General features: G+C 36.0%; 1 protein-coding gene across 3 annotated transcripts in view; it reads right to left on the bottom strand.

Moving 5' to 3' along the window:
* SLC12A2 (solute carrier family 12 member 2) overlaps nucleotides 1-27,785 on the bottom strand; it is a 66,626-nt gene that overhangs the window by 26,242 nt on the left and 12,599 nt on the right. For 2 of the 3 annotated variants that reach the window (XM_026056967.1, XM_026056966.1), the window contains exons 2-10: nucleotides 17,898-18,017; nucleotides 16,472-16,547; nucleotides 15,788-15,883; nucleotides 13,668-13,807; nucleotides 12,622-12,732; nucleotides 10,279-10,387; nucleotides 9,678-9,805; nucleotides 9,510-9,594; nucleotides 4,744-4,892 (exon numbers count right to left, since the gene is read on the bottom strand). In XM_026056967.1, the coding sequence (XP_025912752.1) occupies nucleotides 4,744-4,892; nucleotides 9,510-9,594; nucleotides 9,678-9,805; nucleotides 10,279-10,387; nucleotides 12,622-12,732; nucleotides 13,668-13,807; nucleotides 15,788-15,883; nucleotides 16,472-16,547; nucleotides 17,898-18,017 (1,014 nt within the window). The remainder of the gene's footprint in view (nucleotides 1-4,743; nucleotides 4,893-9,509; nucleotides 9,595-9,677; nucleotides 9,806-10,278; nucleotides 10,388-12,621; nucleotides 12,733-13,667; nucleotides 13,808-15,787; nucleotides 15,884-16,471; nucleotides 16,548-17,897; nucleotides 18,018-27,785) is intronic. The other variant, XM_026056968.1, reaches the window with a different exon arrangement.

The following is a 27,785-nucleotide window of genomic DNA, read 5'->3' on the forward strand; positions in this document are numbered from 1 at the left end:
AAAAGCAATGGAAGTTGTTACATATCGTGGCTAACCAACCATTGAATAACATGACCTCAGGAAGCTCAAGTGACAAAACCATGCAAGTCAGAGAACATCCTAGGAAAGTTTATTGCCTTTCTACATATCTGTTTCTCATCATCTCTGTCACTGGAAGTTAGGGTTGTTTCCCATTCAAAACCATAAGGACAGAACAAGTTTGCTTCCTATTCTCCCTCCCCTCTCCCCCATGCCAAGATCACATCCTAAGATGACTTTGTAACCCCAAGGAATCATATACAATATGCAACTTTTAGTAGACTGTAAGTGACAAAGCTCAGTAGGCCGAGTATACAAGACCAATGTTGATAAGACAAAAAAATAAATAAAAAAATTACAAACATAAACCAAGCAGCTTCTGTCTAAAGACCTTATAGCCTAAAGACCCTCTTATACTAGTCTTCTATTCCATTTCCTTACATAGCTGCATCAAGCTCTGCATGTGTCAAGTGAATTAAGATACAAAACTGTATTTAACAACAGTCATGGTTTAATACTTAGACTAACTGTTCTTTATGAAACAAAAGCCTCAGCTGCTTGAAGGCAACCAGTGTTTAATCACTGGTAACATCTTGAAAAGCTGACATTTTAGTCACTGGATCAAACCCAGCATGATGTCTTTTAAGAAGAGTATCAACGTCAGAATGAGGTCCTGCATCATCTGCACTGAAATACATACCTCTTTCATCCTGGCAATCTCATCTAGAATAGCAGGATGGGGACTGAAGGGGAAAAAGATCATGCAGAAGCATCTAGTTTTTAAATTGCTGCCACTTGAAGTTGTAAGATCCAATTGTCCCAAGCAATCTCACTAAGTAGGATGTGCTCCCAGAAGCAATATACAGGTATCTGATGAAGTTTTATTCATATTCCTAAGGCTAAGCTAACGGCAAAATTTGGTGTTTTTCTCCAGGTCAGACTCAGACTGCTGGACCTCTCAAATGGGCAACTGAATCTCAAGGTTACATTAGGTATCATCAGTCAGTTTAAGGCATGCCTTGGCTAAAAAGAAGTGAAAGAATTACATATACCCAACATAAGTGATGAAGTAGCTGTTAGTCATTTAAGGAACGAAGGACAAGATTTCCTGGATTATATTTGAAGTTCACAAGGAAGAAGGTTAAGGTAGGGCATGCATTTATTCAYACAACTCAGATAGATATATCTATATACATGCTATGCTACCATATATAATGAATACATATATGGTAGTTAAAGGTATCGTGAAGGTTTTCATAATACTAAAACTTATCTGCTAACACATTTTTAACCTTTCCCCTTGTATTAACTCATTGCTTTGAATATTTTCATACTTGGTTACATAAGATTAAGCTATTCCTCCTATGCCCTGGATTAAGTAGTTTTAATACTCAAAAGAAAGTTACAGCTACAAATGCCAGAATGTAACAATCCTATACTATATTTCCAGAATATAAGAGTGTAAATGCTCTACTGACAAATGTTTCAGGAAAAAAAAAAAATGTTTTGGAAATATAATACAGAATAACCTTGGTTGAAGCAGCATGAAATTTTTTTCCCCTGCAAGGATATTTGATCAATCTTCCTTTGAAGGACTTCTTGTGGACAGTACCTATTTACAAGCTCTACCCTCCCCCCTTTTCTTCCCATTCAGTTTAAAACATTCGGTTATTTCAAGGCCTTTATTCTACTACATTCGCATCAACTCCTTGCAATTTAGTTCTTCCTTTTTGAATATTAAATCTGTTTTATAAACTTGAGAAAAGTCTGAGCAAGGTATATGCAGACAGCATTTGCTCGACTTAAAAGCTGCTAAGTTACAACCTAGGTTACTAATGCTAAATAAATAAATAAGCAAATTTCTAAAACTGAAAAGTAGAACCAGTTCCAGGAGAACCATGGTGTTAAAAACCATCCATGACCACAAAACCAAGAGGCCCACAAATGCAGATGGCTATAGCAGTGAAACTTCATATCACACAGAATTGGAAGGGCAGATACTCAGCAAGAGCTGTTCTGTTACCACTGGTGCAGCGAGAAATCTATAGTCACTGCTGATAAGGGATTTATGTTTGTTTGACACTTCCTGTTTAGACAGTTCCCTAAACAAAATTTCAAACATTTGAGATAATGAAATGTCATACTTTGACTAATTTCAGTTATTTGGTTCAGCCATTGTGGAGCATAAAAAAAAGCCACACGAAAACAAACACCAGCTTCTTTATAATCTTTTAAAATTTTACAGTGAACATGGACAAAGTGTTCCTCCACACCCCCCTGCTTATCCCCAAACTATTTTAAAATGTTTTACAGCCTCCATCCTTCACAGTGTTTTAGCAGAACTCTTACACTGCRTTTGGATTGTAGTTTTGTGCTACTTCTGACTTTCATCCAAAGTTAGACATTTTTGTAAAAACTGTTTGTATATACTTCAAAATAGGAATATGACCACATTCTGCATTTAAATTACCCACAGTTATAACTAATAATAGGCAAGTTCTAGGCTCAGGCTTACAGAGCCCAAACAAGTTCCTCAAATAACTCTGCTACCAGCTGACAGCCCTTATGACACTGAGCAGAGGAATGTCCAAGGCCTGCCAGGAACTGTTCTTCATTTGCAATGACTGAGACAGGAACTGAAGATGGTCTTCTCATGCAAGCCTGCTTCCATCCCACAGAGTCTGATTCTAAGCCTCTCTCGCACATGGCTCTTGGTTTAAGCTTCTTAGCACCACCTAAGCTTTCCACAGGTAAATCTTACTACAGGTCATCCATTTTCTGTTCAGCAAAAACACTCAAAACCAGATCTGTCTAAGCACAAAAATCAATTCTTTGCTGAAAGGACTTAATGCAGCACAAAGTGTCAAGGAGTGATAAAATACCACTCATTTTTCAACCAAGTCATTGGCACTTTCAGCCTTAGAATCTATATGCTTACAAGCTGTAAGAAAGACATCTTCACTCACTTTAGAGATTAATTTGTGTGTGAARTACTATTCCTCAGTTATTTATCCTACAGAAAGAAGCTATGTTTGTACAAAGGGCTTGAGAGGTGCTCAAGCCTGAGGCCCACACACACTGACTGTGACTTGTATATAAAAAACCCTCTCCTAACAGCTATTATTCAGAGACACTGAATAAGTCAGGGGAAGTTCAATCAGAAAAATGAACAAAAGTTCATAATTTCTCTATAGGTAGATAGCCTCTCATGCGAACAATTTCACTGTCATGTCTTCTGAGAAGTCAGAATCAGATTCATCTCACAGGTGCACAGGAAAGGATAAGATGCAACAGGCACAAGCTGCAGCAAGGGAAAGTCCAACTGGATACTAGGTAGAAAAAGGTCACGGTGAGGGTGGCTCAGCACTGCAGCAGGTTGCCCAGAAAGGCTCTGCAGTCTCTATGCTGAGATTTTCAAAATCCAGCAAAAAAAAAAAAGGGGCACTATGGGGAATGCATTCTCTGCGCAGGCCTTGGCTTTAAAACTTACTTTTCCCATTCAGAACCTACTAATTTTTCTACAGACAGTGAGAAGTATGACTAGTTTGGGAGGCAGTAGTACTGTTTTAGACCAAATGGTGAGAAACTAGAGCGTTAGTGACTAACTTATCAGAAATACAAACTATGTTTATGATGAGCAATTTCACTGACGTTACGTCTTAAAGAAAAAGGACACAGAGGAAGCTAGTTTCACAACTCTTCTCAGGAGTGCATTGGAGGATGTACCAGGCTCTTTCAAGCTTTAACAAATGAGGAAAACAATCAACAGATATTGCAGAATAATTACTCCCACAATAGCAATTTTGAAATATTTCCAATATAGACTTTTTCTAAACCCAAAGTGACACCACACACACATTCAAACTATTCCACTCAAGAAAATATATTTTACTGTAATAGAATGGTCTGCATGGGAACATTATTTTGGCATGTACAAACAGTAATTAACTTTTCCAGCCTGCCTTGCAGACAGGTTGACAGCCTTACCTACATGTAGGTTTCCAGCCAAAACATACAAGCTGTTAAAACTGACATTTTTCACATTAGCGGATTTCAGCTTTATCTCCATTCAACCATTTTGTATGCTTATGACCCAAAAAATAGGGCAGAGATGGATTACTACAAAGCAAATTTCTTTCACAAACCCTTATTAATAGTCCACAAACATCCCAATTATCTGCAAAATATAGGCTGAAGACAATGAAATACCCCACCTCTAGAAGTTTTTTTTTGTTTTTAATACAGCAATATCAGTTTTCATGAAAACTCACAAAATCCTTACCATTGAAGATGATATTATGATAAATGTATGCAACTTTTTAAAAGGTCAACATACTTTCTAAGAAACTTAAAAAGCTAGGACACAAACAAGTTATTGGCAGAGGCCACCTACGATTGCTATGCCTCACTATTTAACAATGAAAGCATCTGTACCCATCAGTGAATGATGGCATTCAAACATCTAAACAGAGCAAGCTGCAGTCCACCACCTAACCCAAGCAGTTTACCCAGGAGAAGAGTAAGTATTTATACCACCTGTGTATAAATACCCAGAGGTTTTTAATAAAGTTATCTGGCTGTTCTTCTACATACTAGAGTGTACCACTTAACTATTCCACATTAACCTCACAGTTATGGAGATAGGCATTTTTAGCCAACGGTTTTTTTGCAATTCAAAACACACACACAGAGCACACTAAACTGATTTAAGAAAAACCTTCATACCTGGAAATTGTTCATCAGCCCATAGTGACATTCTGTCTGACAGGATGAGAAATCATAGTTTAATTTGCAAGCTGCAGTCGTGCAATTTGTCAGTTCGGTGATAATGGTGTTATTAATGTTCCCTGTGGCATCTCGAACAACACAGGAACCTAAAACGGACCCAATCACAAAAATAACCATTAACAGACTGGCCTAGCATTTAAGATGTGTCAAGCTCAATTCCCTGCTTAGGTAAGCATATTTTCACAGAGCACCATTAAAATAAGGCAACCATATTTTTAAGAGATTTCAGTTTCAAGCACTTTTTCACCATGAAGAATAAATACAAATAAGCAAACTATCTGCTTTCTTGCTTGAGAATAGCATAAGTTTTAGAAAAAGTTGAGTCTAGTAAATAAGAAAAGGAAAATTCTAGTACAGACAAAAGCTGTAACTCACTAGAATTGCAAAAGCTTAATAGCACAATTTTAGCTCAGTATTTTATTTCTTTGAATCATGAATTTCCCATAGCACTTTATTTGAAGTTAGTATTATGCACCACCACTTGATTTTATGGTTTTTCTTTTTTCAGATTTCTTAGTGGAGTGAGTTTTGTTGTGGGACATATGTATGCATATACATAGGTATGCACAGTTTTGAAGCTATTTGTTTTCCTAGATGTTGAAGTTTGATGATTCCACAGTTAAATATTTTTGGCTACAGTGACAAAAGAGGTTGGCTTGACGGAGGTAGATCAAGAGAGGAAGTTAACCTTCCTAGATTATTTCATGAATAGTTTTCCCGGAATTTCCCCCTTTCTCTCTATCGAGAATGAGATACTAAGATGTATGTAAGATGACTTATGTTATAGTTTCATACACATACTTCAGTTTACAGAGTCTATTATTACACATTTCCTATGGAAACATGCTTCTAGAAAACTTTCACAACTTTTAATCTCATTCCAACATATTGATTTCTAGTTTTGCATAAATATACAAACAGATTCTACAACTCAGCAGTCATATGGGTCAGCCATTCAAAAAAAAAAAAGGGGGGGGGTGCTTTGTCATGAAACACTTGCATGCCAATTTGTGACACTTAACACTTCCATCATAGCAGTCTCTGTTGTATTTTAAACACTGATTTCTTAGTGAAAAACAAAACCCCATATTCCCGTAGCTCATGCTCTGCTTTACTTTTTTTAAATCAAGTTCTACCACTTCAAAACCACTGTCTTCAATTCATTTGTGATTATTTATAATCTTTATAAATCTACTGTTCAGTAAAACTGTGAAGATGCAGCATTTCAGCCTCTAAGAATAATCTCATTTGATTAAAAAGCCTGCAAGTCTTTCTTCAATGGGTTTTGTTTGTTTTGGTTTGGTTTTTTTAAGACAAACTACAGGAGATGGAGTTCCAGGTTTAATGACTGAGGTAGTTAATTTGTGTTTGGACACCAGCCAATGTTTCAAGGAACAGGAATTAAATAAGTAGTGGGGAATAGAACAGGGAAATCTGCAGACAAGTAAAAGCCAGAAGAATACCCTTAATTTGGTCTTTTCAGAACTTAAGTGACAAGGAGGTCCTGGGAACAGAAGCATATGACTGTTGATGACTTAAATGACTTATTTGCAAAATACAAGTAAAAAGGAGGGCACAGATGTACTACAAGCATATTAGAATAGGTTTAAATTTCTCAAATGACAGTGCCTGTTATCTATATGAAATAATTTCCTTTTCTTTGACAAAAATAGTCCCTAAATACATATACCATACTTAGATTGTTTCCTAGCTTTTAGAACTTAAGTAACAGTTTAGAATAGCACCTGGTCCTGATAGGTGGACATTACTTAATACTTCCAGTTTTCAGATTTATTTTTCAGTTGCTTATCAGACCCAATTTGGTAAATTTCAGTAAGTTTCCTATACTGATCCCTTGACCTTTTCTTATGGGTATGTGGAGGGGTTGGGTTTTTTTGTTTTAATTGGGATGAAAACTTCTGTATGAGAAAAAAGCTTTTTTTCCCACTATGCAGTTATTTACCCACACCATTCAAATGGTATATAGCGAGTGTCACAATATACTTACTAGTTGAAGTATTTCTAGATAACATATATTCTGAATGAACCTACATTCCTGAAATACTTTTTTGTTGGTAATACGTTGCAGTTGCAGACTCATTTAAGCTGAGCATCCCATTAAATAGCTACAGTGCAGTATCACAGCCCTCCTCTTTCTTGTTTCCTTTTTTCATTCTCCAAGTTACAGCTGGCTGGCAGCTCTTTCACACATGGAGTCAAAGTATGACATGAAGGAACAATGGTACTATGAACAAATCTAATGTAGCCTTACCACAAGAGAAAGCAGAACAAAAGCCATTTGGTCAAGCTGTATCCTCAGCAGAAGATACTTAGATATACCTATCAATTCAGACATTTTATTTAACCCTAATTCAGAAAGGTTTTATTTATAATGGTTTCTGGCAACATTTTCGGTAAGAATCTCTAGGTTCTCTTTCTGTAAAAACAGAGTTTCACCTTCTTATAGACATTCAAAAGTATGCTCCTGTCAAAGTCAAATGAAGTTTTGCTATGCTATAAGCTTCTGATAAGTTTAACAAAGCATTTATAGCAGATCCTCCTCTAAGTACATGCAAACAGGGAGATTTTCAGAGATATCACCCTGAATGCTCAGGCTACAACTGAGAAGACTTCTTAACTTCTTTGGTGCTACAAATGGCTATGATCAGCCTCTCATGAATTAGCCCTATTGTTTGGTGTAGAGAAAGCACGTCTTTGCCCCACTCAGAAGTTTATTCTTACTGGGCTTTTGTATGTTTTTAAGCAAATACACTGCAATCTGAATGTTGTTCTTAAGTCATTCAAGAATTTCAGTATACCAAAATAAAGGTTGCTTATGCAGTCTTAATCCTGCCACCTGCACATCTGCACAAATCCCTTGCTAAAATAGGAACTGCACGGTCTTTGCCCTTACAACTGCTATACTACTGCAATAGGCCTTCTAGCTCTGGCAGTTGGGCTAGCAATTTTCACCTTCTAAGCCACCTTTACTCGGTTTCCTAAACCTGTTACTTACTACAGAGCATGCAAATATTTAAGTAAATCTAAAATATCTTCAAGACCTTGTCACCACGGTACTCAGATACCTTAAATATGAAAGTAAGCACCCTCACATACAAAGTGAGCACATACCATTTGTTCTTGTCCCCTTCAGATATTACTACTCAGTAACATTTGTAGCTCCTTCAAAGTTTTCATGACCTGCTCACCACTACACTGGAAGTATATAGTGGGGAATAAGGGGTGGATGAGGGGAACACATCTGTCCAGTTCCTGATCCAATGCCTCAAAAAAAGCCAACTATTCACTTCCTATCTTTCATTTTATAATCTCTAACTTCTGATAATAGAACTGTTTTTTTTTTTTAATTACCTGAATTCTAATTGTAAATTATAGAAGGCAAGTAGGACAGAATATCGTTATTCACTAAACAATTTAATGTTTGGCTGGCTTTGCAAAGTATTCCTTCTGCAAAATGAAAAATGAAGTTTCTTGTGTTTAAAAGACAACTAATGTATTCTGCCAGGAAATGAATATTAATGAGCATTTTGCTCTCATGTGGGTTCAAGCTCTAAAACATTCAGATTTGGTGCAGAGGTCTATGTGGTCAACCTAATTAGGAGATAAATGTAGCAGGTCATTATCCTGCATAGGGCACAATCACTGGAGAACAACTATTTGGCAGAGCTACAGTGCAGTGTTAGCCAACAGAGGCAGACTAGCAAGATTGGTATCTTTAGAAAGGAAGTATCATTAGTGGTAAGATCAATGGTACTCTTATAAAATTCATTCAAAAGGCAGCACAGCTAAGATAAGGAAAGGTCTTTCATATAAGAAGATTGACTACTACTGCCAGAAACTCATTTATATGCTACGTATAAAACCATTTAAGATCAAGGGCAAGAAACAGGCAAGACATGATTTTATGTTCTTGAGATTACTAGAGTAGAATTCTTTTAGGGAGGGGGGAAAAACCCTGAGTGTCCACTGCAGCTTTGGAGCGAAACAGATTTAGAAAGCATCAAACCCTAAGACAAATTCTACTCAGAATAGTCAAAACACTGTGAGCTGGGGAAGAGAGACAGAGAAGAGAGGTTATACAAGACCCAGATCAGTCTATGATTGTTTCTCCTCCTTGCAAAAGTAAAGCTACAGATATTTCTGAGTGTGACAACACTTTTGGAAGCGGGTTGGCCAGATAAAGATATAACTCTCTCCTCCCTTTACTGGGAATTATTGCTTATGCATCCTTGCTAGGGAGTTGTGCGATCATCTCATAATTTACTTCAGGTAAAATAGCTGGCTTCCATCATCTTCAATCAGCACAGCTGTTTGCTAAGTGAATATGTTCTGAAAATGCAGCTTTCTAATCCAAGGATTATCCCACCAAAAAATTCTAAATACAAATTCCAACACAAATATCTGCAACAGTTTAGGAAACATCAGTGAGAAGTCTGTGTCATTTAATCGTCATCTTTAGTGTGAAGCAGTCACTAATCTTGAAAAAGTATCACTCATTTTAGAAAAGATAAAAGCATCTGAAAACTGAATCTCTCTCCAGCCACAAAGAGTAGAAAGCCTTGGCTCTGGATTGCTTTCTTATCCATGAAAGACAAACTGAATTACATAAATTATATCAAAGCACTCCCTCAGAATGAATATGAAAGGATAAAATTAAAAAAATAATAAAATCCACCATTTACCTACAGATACTGCAATTCCTGTGTAAACCAATGTAGTAATTAAGATGGCCAACAGCGTTCCTTTAGGTATGGCTGACTGAGGATCCTGAAAGAAAAATTTCATTGGACAGTCATGATACAGGTATACACTCAGTGTTTGTGATCAGAATTTGCTAATTCACTACTCACCGCAAGATCACCTGAGATATTTGCACCAGCAAGTATGCCAGTTGCAGCAGGGAAGAAAATAGCAAATACAGAAAAGAAAGTTTCCTCATTTCGGAAATCTGGTCCAAAATTCTCTGCAAATATTTCAGCTGTAGAGAAATATTTGTTAATTTAGATCTGTGCTAACATTTGTATGAAACCTATAGTATTAGCCAATTCTACCTGACCTAGCTCCATGAAAAAGTTCAAAATCACACCAGTATGCCCTACTCACAAAAGTACGCAGAAACCTTTTTAAGATAGGTAAGTTCTAATTCACGTCAGCTCAAAATAAAAGTCAGAGTAACCTTAAACAGCCTTTAAAAATAGAAGAAGTACACAAAATGTTACTTTTTTTAAGTTAGTATAATTAATACTACAGGACCAATTTTCAGCCCTCTAACTTTAAGATTAAGGAATAAAAAACAAAAGTCTGAAAGAATCAGGAAGAAAGAATCAGGAAGAATTATCTTTATAGTTGAATAGGACAGACTATAAGCTATCTTAGATGTTTCATTCAATTACAACAGCATGCCTCTTCTTTGCAAAGATATTACTTAAGATATTAACTGTTCCAACACACCTTTATAACCGAAGAAACCTTTAGGCTTCTTACTGTCCAAAGGAATAAATGTTCCTATGACAAAGTCTGCAATAGCAATTATGAGGATCACCAGTAAGACTATCTGCGCCTGAAATATAATAATTACAATCAGACAGAAGAACCTACTGTTTTTCACAGCTCTAAGTCACAATACTAAGAATATGTTTTAAAATATAAATATTTAAAATTCAAAATTCAGCTATGTCTTCTAATATTTGTATTCCACAAATAAGGAATGCTGGAGAGAACAAGTAGCAGGATTTTCAAGAGAGACATATGAGTAACTTGAAAATTTAATTTTTTTTTCAAAATGGAATTTGTTATTACTATACCCCCCAAAAAGTGCTTCCTCTAAAGACAAAGTAGTTAAAAGAACTATCTTCTTCATAAGCCTATTAAGAAATAAAGTATTTGAGTAGACCAAGCAAACCTAGAGGAAAAAATGCAACATACACAAACACTAGCAGTATAGTCTCATTAACTGTGATGATAATACTTTGCTTTATACTTTAATATATATTTACTAAAATTTCTATTACATCAGGAATCAAATAGCATGTTTGTTATTTTATACAATGGACTAGCTTATGTTGTTCAAGTCTCATTATCTCCAGCCTTCTCTGTGAAATTAAATTGCAAAGATTACCACACATTGCTTTTTAATTCCAGTTTTCCTGTGACTATTCTTTTTTATTACAACCTAGGTTTTAAGCTAAAGTTGATTAAAACCATCATAAATTCTACCATACTAATAAAACAGCATTTTAAACTATCCAAAACCTCAAAAGTGTGAGCAATGATAAATCCAGACATTGAGAAGATCAAGATGCTTTAGGTTTTATATTTGGGTAAGCAACCACCCTGCTCCATTATCTTCCAAGTTATTTGATTCTCCATAAAGGCATATGCCAGTGTCTCAGGGAAAACTATTTCTAGTTTGATTTTTTTTCAGGCCTAGGATCAGAACCTAATATACAACAGCATTGTAGCATTGCTGTTGCCAGTTCACACAATCTCAAGTAAAACGGTAGTACAGAGATAAAAAGAGCGTGACAGTCAACAGTAGAGTTAGAAGACCACCTGAAGAAACCAGTTTGTCCATCATATTTAGATCTCTCCATTGCCAAACCTACAGTAGAACAGGTGAGAGGTGCAAGGATTCAGCTGGGTGCTGAAACAAGTCTTCAATAAGCCCAAAGATATTCAACATGAAGTCACCACAGAACAATCGGCACAACTGGATTTATTCAGTAGTGAACCTAGGCTTCTCCATGAGGCAAGACTATTTTCTACATCACTTCCTTACATTGGAAAGTCTCAGGCATTAGAAAAAGAATGAGCTCCTAAGACTTCAACACCGTTGAGTGGTAAGAGAACAGGAACTCTGCAAAGTCATTTTTGAAACATACTTTCCTGGAATCCCAGCCTTTCTTTATAAGCTTTTAGGTCTACTTCAGAGGCATTATTATAGAGTCCCCATGACTTACAGAATTTCCTGGAAAATGGGAAGGCATAGGAGAACATTGTAGGTAACTATTATCAAGAAGAAAGTATTAGTGTTTTGCTGTGCTAAGCTGCATGTTAACCCACACGAAATGCTTGTTGGACAGGTTCAGCTGTTTACTGTAGCTCCTACCTGCCTTCTTCCATGTTGCAGAAACCAAGCCAACAAGCCTTGATGTTTGTATTGAGCAGGATTAAAAAAAAAAAAAAAAGTTACCAATTTCCTAATAAGGAGGAGGTGATAAGGAGGCAGTGATACCACAGCTCAGGTTTGATATCGAGACATTAGAACAATGGGGATATTTCTATGCAAGCTATTATTATGGAACTGTTCATGCTGCAGAGCAAAAGCAAGATACTGCTAGAGATTTTAAATCACAGAGACCAGATTATTAGTGACCTAATAAATCATTCCTTCAAAGCAAAAACCTAAGTGGTTGAGATTAAGGAGCACAGTGCTGTCTGAAGTTAGGAGCATACAGATACCATTGCAAATGGGAGTTAGATACAATGAAGGATTACCTGAGAAAGCTAAATAATTTTTACAGAAGTGTGCTATTTAACTTAACAGTACATGCCAAAGTTAATTTCTGTAGATTCTTTCCTCTAGATTCTTTCCTCCTTTTCTCCTTTGTGGTAGATCCAAGCAATGCATTTATCTTCACTCCCCCACCTCCCTAAAATCCCTACTCCTGAGTGCACTAAATAAAAACACATTAAAAATAAATCAGCCAGCTGAGGTGAAGAATATAGATAAAAGTATGAGCCAAAGAATAAAAAAAAAAAAAGAAAGAAAGAAAAAAGATAACGGTTCCTTACTTTTGCTTCCCATTCCATTCCCGCAACGGAAATACCCAGCAGTACAACTACTGTGATAGCTCCTATGATTCTGATGTCATTCATTTCATCAATCATCAGTGCTCCATGTTCCTAGGAAAAAGGACACAGTCATATACTTCAACAAGTGCTTATCTCTCCTAATGCAGAATAGAATTCTATTATTACCACCTAAATTTTATTAGCAGAGTTAACCTCTATACCACAAATTTGCTTATTTTATATTCCCTATATGGGCACAAAACAATACTGGTTTTGTCTTGTTTTAAATGTCACTGAATCATCCCAAATGGAAATAATCATTCTGCTTCATAACCCAACCCCAAACAGAATGGCCTGTCTTCAGCTGCCAGAGAATTAAATTAACCAGCAAGGCAACAGCTACCATCTTGCATTTATGAATAGATTTTACTTGATGTTCACTATTACTCTTTTAATGCACCCCAGAATTCTTCTCATCTAAGAAGAGTACGATTGGGTCCTTCTCAATGTCATATTTAATCCCCCCTCCCGAAAAAGTAAAAAAAAACAAACAAAACAAAACCACTTTATTGTGTTTATCTTAAGGAATTATTTCTAATAAGTAGAACTTCTTTAAAAAGGAGCTTAATATAAGCTGCTATCACTTAGAAAAAAAATGCTCACTGATAACAATTCAAGCCAAAATGCTCACTGATAACAATTCAAGCCTTAATTCCTCATGATTCCACATCATGTATCTGTCCTTCTACCCTCTATCTCAGTTGCTGGCTTGGAGGTTACCACAGATTTTGCATTTTATCCCTTCAGGGATGAGATAAGCAGAGTGGGAAGCTTCAGTCTGACACCAATGAAAACCTATTTTATATCAAAAAGCCACTGAACTGCAGCAATAGTTTACTGATATTGTAATCTTGTATGTCATTTCATGTCTTTAAACTGTAATCAGGGCAAGGTAATTAGTTCTCAATAATCTCAGCTCTCAATAACTCATTCTCAATAATCTCAATCAATACTCAATAAGGGTAATCAATAATCAGTCCATTTACCTTGAGCAGCTCCACAACTGTCTCTGCAAAACCAACAACATACATTGCTACTGCAACAGCATTGGCAAATGCAAAAATCAGACCTATGGCACCACCAAATTCTGGTCCCAAACTTCTGGAAATTAAATAATATGCACCTCCTAAAAGGAAAAAAAAAAGTGAGGGGGGTAGGATGCTATTTAAGATTAAATGGAAGAGCTTATGAGGAAGGGACATGAATCAACAGAACTTAAGTTTACACAAATGTGACACTATTTATTCTTGCATCTTTCGAGATGTACAATAAAAGGCACTGAAGTTTCAGGAATATATTTCAGGTTTCTAAGAAAATACACAAGTTGTAAGTAATCACCTGACTCACACACCACATCACATTATTCAGCTATACAACCTGTTTCAAGGTTAAAAAACAAGGTATAAAACACAGAAAATGGTATTATTGGGGTTCCCCCCTACCCAAAACTATTCAAAGTGACTATGCATAATTTTACTATTACATATTTTAATTAGCTATAATTCATGAAACTGGCAAAAGATATCAAAATAAACCCCCTCAAGTTCCAAACCTACATGACTTGCTTCTTAACTCTGTTGCCAAAGGAATTTTCTGTACTGTAATGAGACTGTCATAATGATCACATGACAGCTCTTTTTCTCAGAACCAATTCTTCACATTTTTGAGCTTGAAAAACACACTGTCTCAAACACAGCATATGACAAACAAAAAACTTGAGTATCTCAAGCTTTAGGGAAGGGTAAATTCCAAGAGAGTTAGCAAAGGCACATTCCAATGTAAGGCTAAGATTTGTGCAATCAAGGAAAACCTCCAATCCCAGATTGAGACAACTGAGTGACAGGCTGAAAGAAAAATAACATGAAATCCTTAACTCCACTGCATTACAGTTACTGTGGAAAGCTTGTAGGTACCCAACTTTGACATACTTTGTAAGAATGCAACATTAAAAAACAAACATTAAACAATCAACATTTAAAAAAAATAGCACATAACAGAAAAGTTTCCTAGAAACAGTTGTGAAATCATTCCCCAATTCTTGTCATTAAGCACTTCAAAGCTTTCAATAAAGCACTATTTTGCAAAAGTGATTCAAAAATATGTATCCTATCAGAATTCTTAAAAAGTGCTGTTTAGAAACAGACACTAAAGGTTTTTCACAAACAAATATCTAGAAAGAAGAAATATCTACTTGACATTTCTTGAAGAAATATCTACTTTACATAAAACTAAGACTCATAGCCGACCTTTTCTGTTGGGTTTGTTTACTTTGTGATAGGTTTTTGTCTTCATTCTTCATCAACAGACTTGGATATGCACAGAATGAACTTAAGTGCTTCTATTTTAATTCTGCCACAGATTCTACTAGTGACCATTTTACAGGATCATGAAGCAATTTGAGTATGTCAGACGCTGGTCATTTACAGAATTATTTTGTAGGTACAGAATTGCTGACAACAGCGCATAAATCATGAAAGTGAACAAAAACCATTATCCTCAGGAAACCTGGAGATAATTGAAAGAGACTGAAGAATCTCTTTTCAGAGCAGATTTATTGTGTGTGTGTGTGTATATATATATATAAAATAAATATATATATAAATATATATATATATTCATGATAGAACTAGAACATGTCTCTTTGTATGTTCTCATATAAAGTCCAATTCATCCTATTATAGAATGTATTTCTTAATTAGTAAGTTCTATTTCAGGACATGTACACATACAAGCACACACACCCCCTAACCAATGCAAATGCTGGAGAATATTAAGCCCCTATTCATTCCTGGACAGGTCTTTCTGAAAGTGCTTATATTCCAAAAATTAAAAATAGATAACGCTTCTCCCACACTGGAAAAATCAAGCTACTAACCAAATCAAATTGCTAGACTAACTGTTGACTTTTCATTTGTATTATGATTACTTAAAGAAAATTAGGAAAATTCTGCTCCTCAGAAAACCAACTCTTCCCTACTCTTTACCTATACTGTCACTCATTTTTCCCATGCTAAAAGACACAGAAGAAATTAGAGGCTCTATCTTTAAAGTTTGCACTTCAGAGTGATGACAAAATACTTTGAAAGATTTATGAAAGTAGCTTTACCTCCTCTTACAAACCCATTTGTAGCTATTGCTGAAGTAGATAGTCCTGTTATAGTTGTCACAACAGTGGCCATTGCAATAACTAGGACAGACAGACCTTTTGGAAAAGAGGGGAAAAAAATTGCACATTCAGCAGTATTAAAACATACAAATCTTCTAATTAATTGTGTTTAAAGAATCAGCCTGGCAAATTTGACACACTTTTGCTGTATGCAGCCCTGCACACTCTGAAGTAAAAGACTACTGTACTAAAGAGGAATAAAGAAAACTTCCTGGATACAAACAAAACTTATCAGACTGGGTAATGTGTCCTTCATCAGCAGGGTAAAAGCTGTATCCTAGGTGAGAATTTTTACAGTTCAATGCTAAGTTAAGCCTTTGAAGAAAATTATTTATATACTACACAGTCTATATGCAGATTTTAGTAAATGGAGATCAAAAGGAGTTTATCTCTACAGTTTACTGAAGACCTACACACGTCAGTTTTAAATTATATATACCTTGTAGCTAAGTGACAACGTGTAAGTAACTTCACACTGATTAAAGTTTTGGTAAGGTTGAAATACTGGCAACATTAAGGTCATTTTCTGCCCGTCTCACAACAAGTTCAGAATCAACACTTCTTTTGAATTGCACATTTAAAAGCCATTGAAGTAAAAAAAAATTACAGCATTGGTACACATACCTATCCCAGCTTGTCCTACAATCCATGATAGTCTGATGAAGAGCATCACACCCCAAATATTTAACATGCATCGTACCTAAGATAATAAAACATACATATTACATAGTCTCACACCTGCAGTCATTTCCACTGATTATTCATTTCAGTTTTTAATACTGTCTGAATTATCATACAGTCTTCCCTCACTGCTTCTCAAATTGTTTCACAAGAACAGATTCTTTAAACAAACAAGTTTAGGTCTTAGATTAAAAAGAATAAAAGGGAACCTAAACGTGATTAAAAAATTACTACCTTGACCAAGAAAGTTACAGTACATCAACAATTGACACTACTAGCATTTCTCGACAAAACAATAAATCATTTGGGCCTCCACCTTAAGGATCCAAAATTCATACTGAGCAGTCTCAGAGACCCGTTTTAGATCTTCCACTATCTCTCTTTCAAACACTAAAGCAATAACATACTAAATATTATCTTCAAATAAAAAAACAAACAAATACCCGAGCAGGAAATACTCACCTGGGCAACTTATGCCTACCAGGAAATACTAGTTGCAAGTTTCAAAACCACTGAAAAGGAAGAGACTGTCTTCCACAAAACTTACAAGCAAGAAGACTTACAAGACAGTTGCAAAATGGAGCTGAAGAAGATTACTGAACTAAAATTAGGTAATCTGAGTTCAGTATTTGATAACAGAGTGTTGCATTTGCAGCCTCCACCATAAAGTCTTACAGGTTTGGATAGTATGTATTAATTATGGTTTCTCTTTGCCAAAACACTAAAAATAAATAAATATGTACTTGTAATAAAATCCCTCATATCACCCTTATAAATTTTCATTACTCCAAATGGTCACAGAGTCCCAGAGTTTTTAACCACTGTGACTATGCTAGTGTTCAGTGTTAGACTTCCACAGCTTACAAAAAGTCATCTTCTCTTAACAGCTTCAACAAGACTTGAGTAGTTGATCCAAGTCAAGTTTTGCCACATGTGGATACTCTCCTCACAGTAATTTTTGCTTCTCTAAAAACAACTTTTCTATTTCAGTCCAAAAATTTAGATCCAAAGTGAATACACAGAAGCGTATTCTCTCCATTTTCACATGCCTGTGTGACTTAAGATGCTTGTTTAGTAAAAAAGTAGATTTTTTTTTTTGCTTTTTAGAAATTACACAAATTCAGAACTCTAAAACCTGTGCTAAGACACCATGATCCCTTTAGAACTTGAAGCCTTGAAGAATTTTTTTTCTTAAATTTCCATACAAGTATAAAAGTGACCCTTACTAAGGCTATGACATTTTTCACAAGTTTCATACCTGTTTTTTTTGTTTGTTTGTTTTAAACAGAGCTAATACAGTCCTCCAAAAATAAGGCTGTTAGAAAGATCGTATCTTTTTAAGACACTGGAGTACAATACATCAGCTTACCAATACACCTTTTATCCAGCCAAACTTGACTACCCCTTTACTATCTGGCGTGTAAGTGGCAGCTGCTTCCCCAGCTGGCGTTCCTTCCTCTCCATTTGCAAAGCCATCTTCAAAGGGCTCCTAGAAAAAAGGGAGACCGTTTATCTTTTATGTGCTTAATCAAGTCCCAAAGGAATTTTATACTCGAGTTGTAAGAAACATAGTCTGCTTGTGCAAACAGAGAAAATAAATTAAAGGATGGCAAGGCAGAAATTACTAAGGCTTTCCTCTATGTTCCTTGCACAAGACACTGCCCATGGATTTCAAGAAATATAAACCAAACATACACACAATTTAGGCATTCTGTTTCAGTTAATTCAAATAGATAGCAGTCAGAGTAATAAATATTTTTAAGAATCAGTCCTAAAGCCCTAAGAAACAAGTATCTGGTCTTTTTCTATAAGAGTTACAAAATTTCACTTTCAGTGACTTATATGGCACAAAGTTTTATTTCTTAATCTGAAAGCGTACACTGTTCTACCACAAATTATTGGTCTCAGCTACAGCATTTCCTGTAGTCCAGACTTGGCTGACATTTGATCAGTTTTTCAGGAAATAAATTATTCACTTCCCTGTAGATTGTTCTACTATTCATTGTAAGATGATGCTGCTAGAAAGGAAGGTGGGAGAGCAGCATTTCAGACAGAAGGAGGGAAGAAGTCTCTTTCCAAAAGCTCTTCCCTGTTTAGAAGGGAAGGATGACATACAGAAAACATCAGTCACATGCGTAGAGACCAACCTGTGGCATTCCTTTACAATTCAACTGTTAGTCAAGACTTCTGCATTGAATGGCTGTCTGACATGCATTAAAAAGAAGAAAGAAAACGAAAAAAAGAAGTTGCATGCTTCTTTTTCAAGAGGCCATTTTGTTTTGCCAAGCCAAACGAACCTTTAAATACTTAAACTTAATAGTTAAGTATTTCCTACACTTACTGTAGGGAAATCTTCAGGAAGCACTCAGGGCAAAGTATGGTAGTTATCCAAGGCAACAAGTATAAAGAATGAATACACTAGAAGAGACCCTGAATACCATTCAGAGAATACTATTCAATAAACCAGCTCAAGTCATATTTGTGAAGCAGCTTGCATCCCAAGAGGCTTAAGTAACACTTAAGCAATTAGAGGCTGAATCCCAATGAGGTAAAGGGCAAAACTGTTCGCTAAATAAGTCCAAATATATTGGACTCAACTCATACTTAAGAAATATGTTCTGTGCTGAAAGCACACACAAAGTCAGGAAGCTTACTATGAGATATTTTATTAATTTGCCCCTCCTTCTCTTCCTGAGACACTAATACCAAATACATACCAACAGCACAGAGTCCAGAGGAAATCTTATAGAACAGGCAATTATGGAGGGTGTCATCCATACTCCCTCACGATTAGAAGTAAATTTACAACCAGATTTAAATAAATAAATAAAATCAGATCATATCAACACAACCCAAAGGTATTTAGCACAGATTCAAGTCAGTGCTTCTCACCCACGTTCTTTGATATGCAATTCTCAAAAACAGATATAGCTGCAAGACCTCTAGAGATCCTGTGTGGCATAAGCTTTCCAACACTAGGCAGGATCACCATCAGTTTACCTTCACCAGAGAGCTTTCTTAAATGGTACATCGTCTTGTCTTCAGGAGGGAGAAAAGGAACAGAGAGCTACCCAATTTGCTGAACTGTAACTTTTCTGGTAGGAGAGAACTAACAGCTGTAACTTCTTGGAGTTCTGCATAGCCTTTGACCCAATTAATCTGTTTATTTGCTGATTGCTCATATCCAAACACCCAAACTTGAAACCAATCAAGTAAGAAATGGCATATGATTCATTTAGAGTAAAAAAAACAAAACAAAACAAAAACAAACCATGAGGACCAAGAAGAGAATTGAGGAGCAGCTACATTTAAGATCTTTCATGGAATTAACTCTTGCATCTATATGTGAAAAAGAATATTAATTAGCCAACTTTTCTGTAATACATACAGCTATAAGCCACTCACCCACTGAGCCTATGCCGACCTGCCTAAACCAGAAGAACTGAAGAGATGGAAATCCTAATCAGGTTTCTTGCCCAACTCAGGTACTCATAACAGGAAAGAACGAGCCTACATCTTGCTCCAATATCCCTGATTACCCTTCCTTCAGATGGCTTTCCCCCAAATGCAAGAAGATGGATTTATTAATCAGAACTCTTAGGTTTTAAGGCCTTGATTATCCAATAGCTTTTCTCATCGGGTACTGCTGTCTCCAACAACACTTAACAGAAGTTTCTCTCCCCTTCGCCCCCCACCCACCTCCAAAAATGGAATGGGGAGATTTGTTAATGCATAGGACAGATTAGAAACAAACAGAAAACTATAAGCCAGGCCCTTCTAAAATGAAGAACGTTTCTTTGATATTTGACTTTTCATATATACAAAAACTTCTGAAGGCAATTCAAGGTAGCGAGATAGTCTCCCACAGCTGGGGGGATAGAAGAGCCCAATGTTCTCATTACCACGAGCTCATTTGTTTGCTTCACTGAGGAATCCTCCTTAAGCTCCCCCTAGCACCAGTAAACAGAGCTAGTGTGCTAACAGACTGTACAGATAACTACAAGGACCTTTCCAATCCCTCAGAGAAAGTAAAATTTATTTGCAGATAAAAGAAAATCTAGAAGGAAGAAACTTCTCTGACTACAAAAGCCTGGCTCTGCTATCTCCGAAACCTACATAGAGAAAGCTTTCATACTTTGAGGCTCTAACAAATCTCAGTTAATGAGGCAGAACCAATTGCAAAAGCAAGAGCAGGGAACCCCCTATTTGATGTAATGCACTTCTATTTCTATACTATGCTGCATCACCATGGGAAAATTTAAAATGGGTATAGAAATTTGTCAGTGTCTGCAACTTAAGCTCTCTGTAGACTTTCCATGCTAAAGTTTACTTTCCCATTGTACTCTACATTGCTAAATTAAGCAGCCACAGCAGTCTGAGAAGAAAGAATCCCAAGATCACCTTGAATACTCTCAAACACAGCCCAGTACACAAATGACATCCTAAAGCTAGTTTAATAAACATGTTCTCAAAAATGACAACAAAATCTCCATACGAGCATGCAATTCTGTAACTGTACATTATCATTCTTTCATGCAAAAAACATTTGTGTTACTATAGAAAAGCAACACATTATGCTTGCAACCAATTTAATTTCAAAATCTGGCATAAAGGCAGTCATGTTTATACTATCTAAGCAGTTTTTAATACTTTGGCTAAGACAAGTGCCAGCATTTGATAACATCTTTTGGTATTACAAAAAACAATGTCATGTTTCTAATAAGAAACAATAAAATCGTTTTTTGAAAAGACTGGTGAGAAGAGGAGCAGGGAAGGGCTGGAAGAAATCTGTATCTTAATGTCCTACAGTGTTGAAATGTCATATGTGACTGAGGTAGTTAAATGCTGTAATACTGAGTCACAGCACTTATTTTTTTTTTTTTTAAAGCTAGAAATTTTAATTTACTGCACATTCAGGTTTTAAAGAAGGCTGAGAATACTCTAGGATGTAGTGTAACAGACAGTTATATACCTCAGGGTTTATATGGCTGGCTGAATATTGGTAGAATCTACACACTTAAGCAAGCTATGGATTTTAGTAGAACGCTCAGCCAAGTCCGTAGCTCAGCCTGTCTTATTTTGTGAAGCTGATAATGGATCATTACTGATCTTTTGAGTTATCAGTTACCACATCAGTTCCAAGTTATGCACGCTATGAATACAAGAAAGTTTTGTTTTGTAGGTCTTGTCTCTCTACACTATGCAATATTTTTTAGGAAAATATTTTCAAGTACATGCAAAACTTAATAGCTGAAAGGTTATTGCTGTTTATCAGTGCTAGTGGGTGCCCAATAAAGCACCAGTGAGAACATAGATACTACAAAGTGTGGGCACAAAAGAATTCCACTGCGCAAGGCTCCAAGTTTAGTCCTTTAACACCAGACTAATAAAGCACCACTGTGGTTTCAGCTGTAAATAAAGCAGAAGTAGTATTTTTCATGCTTGTGCTCGTGAGGAAACACAATGCTTTTACTCAAGTCACATACTGAATGAAAAAAAAAAAACTCACTAGCACTATTTTAAAATGGCAATACACTTACAGTAAGATCTTCATATCTCACTAGAACAGCAATGCACATACAGCAAGATCTTTGTAAACAGTCAAGATAACACTAATATATCCCARAGCTGAGGAGAGGAAGGATATGAGGGGAGGAGAAAGAAGACTGAAGGCTCTAGCACTTCGAATCAGAAAGAGTCTTACTGGCACAACCATTTATTACAAAACATTTTGTCTTCTATTATCTAGCAAGTCTAAAGAACACAGAAAGTTTCAGTGTTCACTTGTACTGTTTAAGAAAAGATAAGGCACATTCACATGTCGATGGTTCCATTGTACACTGAATAGAAATTTAGGCCAGAAACAGTTAAATTCTCCTTCTACACAGAAATTTCCACTGCTGTACCACATTGCACTCAGAAGTATGGATAATCTGCTATTTCATCTCCAGTACGGGTTCATAAGTACAACAATAAGTTATTTGTGCCAACTATGAATAGCCTCTCCATTTATTAGAAGTGGACTAGAAAAGACTTGTTAGCCAGAAGAGACTTTTCATATGCAGTTTGCAAGATATTGGTGTCTGTAAAAGTTTCTCGTCAAATAAGAACTGCTATTTAGCTTTATTGAGAGCTCTGAAACACTTAATAGTTGTGTAAATTAAGCAGCATGCTTATTTTAGAGGCAAGACACTCAGGTTTTGTTATATATATATGAGGTAGTACTGAAATGAATGTGTATGAACATGAACTCATTTGCTCTTGTTTCTTTTCAAATATAGTAACATGGAAGGTTCAAGGAAGGGACATGACATCCATTAAAGGGTAGGGATTGCTATTAAATGCTCTTAGAGTACTTAAGTTCTAAGGTTTTCTTCACTTTTTTGACAGAATAGTTTAAGTTTACACATTTTTTTTAATCCAAGTATAACCTCTGTGGCTCCATAGTTTAAGCAGAAGGCTATACCTGAATACTCTGTGCTTTTCTCACAGTCCACCTGACTTGGAACGTCCTGTGTAGTGAATAACTTCTGCAGCTAATCTTTTCTGGTTCCTATTACTCTCATATAAGACGTGGAGGCCAAAGAACCACATGGACTAGAGCATTTAACTTTTCTTTTTCTGCCATTCCAGTGTGACCAGCTACCAATTACAAATACCATACAGTAAGGGCTCTTCCGCATGCACAAATTCCATAGAAAGAATTCACAGCTGTAGCTTCTTCTCATCTTAGTAGGATAAGGCATTGAAGCTGTTTAAATAGCTAGCACTATCAAGAAGATTAAACAAAAATCCTTCTCTTTTCCAGCTCCAGTGTCTGCAGAAGTATTTGAAGATGCAGTTCTGTTAAGTTTAAACATTTTAATCAAGAAAACAGCCATTCACTTTCAAAACTGTTTTTTACCTACATATTCTGCTACTCAGCATGGTACTCTTGTCATTGAACTCACTTCTGGAGAACAGGAAATTAGGCAAGCACCTTCTTTCATCAATTGAGCTGTAGACAGAATGATTCAGTATAAAAATGGATCTCTGTCCTCACCAATTATAGAAGAGGCCTAGACAACTTGCTTATGCTTTTACCTGCCTAGGAGTTTTGTGTTTAGAGATGTTTAGAGTAATCATCACTGATAGCAAAATTCACTTTCAAGAGAATGAGAGACTTCCATACATCTTCTACAGTCCTCACTGCAGCTTCCATAGTTAGTGGCAAGCTGTTTGCTACATCTTCCCACAGCAATTTCTTGATATTTCCTAAAGGTCAATTTTACAGGCATCCACCATTTTTAAGAAATTTCAGTTTGTGGGAGGAAAGACTGGCAAAATGTATTGATCCAGATGTAGCATGCCAGCTGTCTCAATAGCCAAGAATCATTACTTGTGGAGATTACATTCTTAAATAACCACACTTTACAGTTACGCACAGTTAAGACTATGGCTGCTAAAATACAAAACTACAGAAAGACAGTACATAAAATTTTCAAAGAGTTAACACAGCTCAAAACAGGGGTGGTGAGAAGTTTTCGTTAGTTAGTTTCAGACTTATTCCTCTACCTAGACTGTGAGTAGGAAGAAAGTGACAGGCGCTTAAAAAAAGTTATCAAATATTGCAGAATTATTAAATGTCTTGCCAAAAAAAAAAAAAAATCTTTGTGACTTCACTGGTGAGAATTTGATACTTTTGGTTTGTTTCTGAATTTATACCTTTAAGATTTCTAGTGGGAAAGTGCTAGAACTTTTACCAAAGGACTTCTTTTTCCTTAGGAGAATCCCAGGTTTCTAGCTTTAGATATTTTGGGGAAAAACTCTGGAAAGCTCCACAGCTGTTGCAAAAGAAGGAAGATCACTACTCTCCTTAGAAATGGGAATCAGTATGATTACTTAGTCCATATCTCTACTGAGACTCATAAACCCTCTCAAGTAATAGACATGAGAGACCTCTACTGATATTGACCCAGAGTTGAATGTAAACACTGCTGGCTACCTGGCCCATGACTACTATAAGCCCACATGTGTACCCTACTTTTGCTGAGAGCACAGGAAGCAAGAGTTTGAATTGCAATATGAGGCTGAGTTTGAAGTATAGAATTTAAATGTGTATTCAATAACACCTGTCTAGAAGGACATGCACTGCATTTACATTGCTAAGATCTAACTACATAATGACAAAAATTCCTCAGAGAGAACTAACAATTTCCAGGATTGTTAAAGAAACTTTAAGTCTTTCCCTGAATGGGCAAGCCCTCCACCTTCTCTTCTGGAATGCCCTTTTGGATTCTTCCTTCCATCCCCACCCTGTGATATTTTTAATAGCCTGAAGAAAAAAAAAATTAATTGCCAGATATATTGTATGCATAGAATAACCCTGATGACCCAGCCACTTTGTTGTGATGCAACAGCAGTGACTACTTTTATAAACAGTTCTTTATAGGCAAAATAATTTAAAGTGTGGTCTATACTAGCAAAGATATTCAGCCAGCTATTAAATTTTTATCAGATGACACTAAACTGTATATCCAGCACATCTGGTCTTTAAACACTGCATTTGCAGCATGCTAATATTTGCATTCACCATACAGAAGTGCAGATACACGGTTTGTACTTAAGAGTCTTTGAAAAAAAATGGTTACACATTTTAATGCTTTTATTTAACCAGTAATCAAAGAAACAAAGAGCAAAGGAGTTGTGTCTCCTTTTTAAAACTTATAAATCTCTATGGAGTGATTTTAAGCATACTGTTGTCCAGAGAGGCTACTAAAAATAAGCTCTATTGTTGTATTATGTATCTAATGGACTAGACTGATCTGTCTGCTAATCTTTCAAAATAGTTCTGGTCCACCTAGTAAACCGGAGTAAAAAGAAGATGATGGCAATTACAACCTATGTAAGAACATATTTTCTCAAGTCTTCTACTCCACAGTAGCACCCTATTATGTTAGCAAATATATGAAAATAGCTTTCCTAGGATCTTGCAGGTGCTATAGACATGAAAATATTTAATGGCATTTTCTTTAGAACAGTTAGTCCATTCTGATGGACTAAATCATAAATGCTAGTGATTAACCCAATTCTCCTAGGAATCAGGATTTTATTCAAGTCTAGGAAGACACATTATTAGTCGATCTTTAGACTTTATACAGTAGAAAGGATATATTTTCCATTAATCAATTTTTCCTGTAACAGAGAAGGTCTGAAGAAGTATACCTTGCGTTTGAGTCTTCATAGTTCTTCAAGAAAGAAAAATGAAAGATGAAAAAAATCCTGTTCTTCTCCCTCCAAAAAGGAGCAATCTTTGATCAGTAGTTTCTTGATTATCTGGATATAATCTCAATTTGCACTGAGGCACAAGTTCATTACTACAGCAAAGCTGTCCCCAATAGTCGTCACCCTTTCAAAAAGGAACTAGCAAAAAATAGACAGTCACAGAGAGCCATGCACTTACATCACAACCTGAGACTCATGTGCATGAGCTCTTTATCAAGCAAAGTTTCAGATCTGATTGTCTGACTGAGAATACAAAGTATTTCAGTATTTAACTATAGGAGAGGAAAAATAGTTCTCAGCAGTCTTTCACTTGATCCGGTGACACCGATTTATTTTTATTCACTTTAACCTACTACTGTTCAAAACATCTCAGATAATGTTCAGTTAACTTTGCTCTGGAGACTAACAACAAATCATAGTGAGTTTTTAACACTAACTTTGAAACACACTTTAGCCAGCTCTGACAACTTTCAAATGTTTTCTGTAAGGGAAATAAACATGTCTAAAAGAAAAGTAGTATTATAGATAACTATTTGAACAATATTTTGCACCACTTAACAACACTCTGGTAAGGAGCAATCATTATTGGCACAGATAATTTCTTTTGTAAGCTAGCAACACTAGCAATGCTATTGTTGACAAACAGCTGTCATCTTCTCTATACTGATCTGCTTCAGAAGTACTACCCCTAAAACTGTGTTAGATGTTCTCATTGCTTTCATTTATGCCAAAATACAATTCAAGTGGACCTTCTGTTTGAGAGAGCTTAAAGTTTTCCCAAGCCTCCTTCCCATTAAGATACAGAAACTATACAGTCTGTACCAATATCCAAACCTGCTTGAAGGAGTTACATCTTTAAAAAGAACACCAATTTACTATTTAGAACTGTAAAATGATGGCTGTATGACACAAACTACTTATTACATGAGCAATATCAAAAATCCTAGCAATGAGCTTCTGAAGAACAACATGGAAGTCCAAGAACCAAAAAATATTACTTACTATTTCACCTGAAATAGCACCAGATTGAAAGATTCTGAACGTTCGGCAATTTTGAAAGAAGAAAGGCAGGAGAAAGAAGAGGCAATCTGCTTTAAATTCCTTCCAGACCAGTAAGCCAGAAGATAGCAAGAACGTAAGCAGTCAAGCTACCTGCGGTAAGCAGCAATCAAAACAAAGCTACCTACTTTAGAGAAAACAGGGCAACTCATGAAAAACAAAACAAAAAAACATAATAAAACAACATAATATAGTTTCTTCTGCCTAGCTGGAAACCATTCAGAATTCTTTTAAACAAGCATCAACAAAAAGATGCATTACAAGCACTGTCACACAGTTCATTATATCTGAACTGATCATATAAACAAACAAAAGGAAAAGGCCCAAGGATGTAAAGAAGTCGTTGAAGAATCTCATAAGACACAGCAACTGGAAGTTAATAGCAGAAACTCAATGCCTGTAAAAACAAACACAGTGGAAAAACCCTACTCTGTCTACAGCTCTCACTATTCATGAATGAGGTCTTTTCTGAACTACCATAAATAATTTCACAGAACTATCATATTGTTACTCCGTAACAGTTGAATCAGAACACTGAGAATAGCTCTTTAGTAGGAAAGAAACAGAAGATAAAACCAGAAAATTGCCCCAGAATGAGTAAACCATGAAAAAATTGGCAGTATGTCTGCACTTCAAATACTGCACTCAGTTCTGGTTCTTCCTCACCACTCCTCTTCTGAGATGAAGATGGGAAAGTTATCATGAGTTAGCATGGACATGTTTATTTAGGGTTTAAATACACAAGCTTGGAACCATCAAGCAAAGTTTTCAGGCAGCAGTTTCAGCACAAGAGGAGAAACTTTACCACATAGTTTAGAAAAAGCTGTGCAACTACTTGCCACAAATTATGTGGATGCCAAGAGATTGCATGGGTTCAAAAAGAAATTAGAACTGAGAATTAAAAAAAGAAAAAAACAGAAGCTATTAAACACAA

Source organism: Apteryx rowi, unplaced genomic scaffold (assembly GCF_003343035.1).
Source record: "Apteryx rowi isolate R43461 unplaced genomic scaffold, aptRow1 scaffold_135, whole genome shotgun sequence".
NCBI lineage: Eukaryota > Metazoa > Chordata > Aves > Apterygiformes > Apterygidae > Apteryx > Apteryx rowi.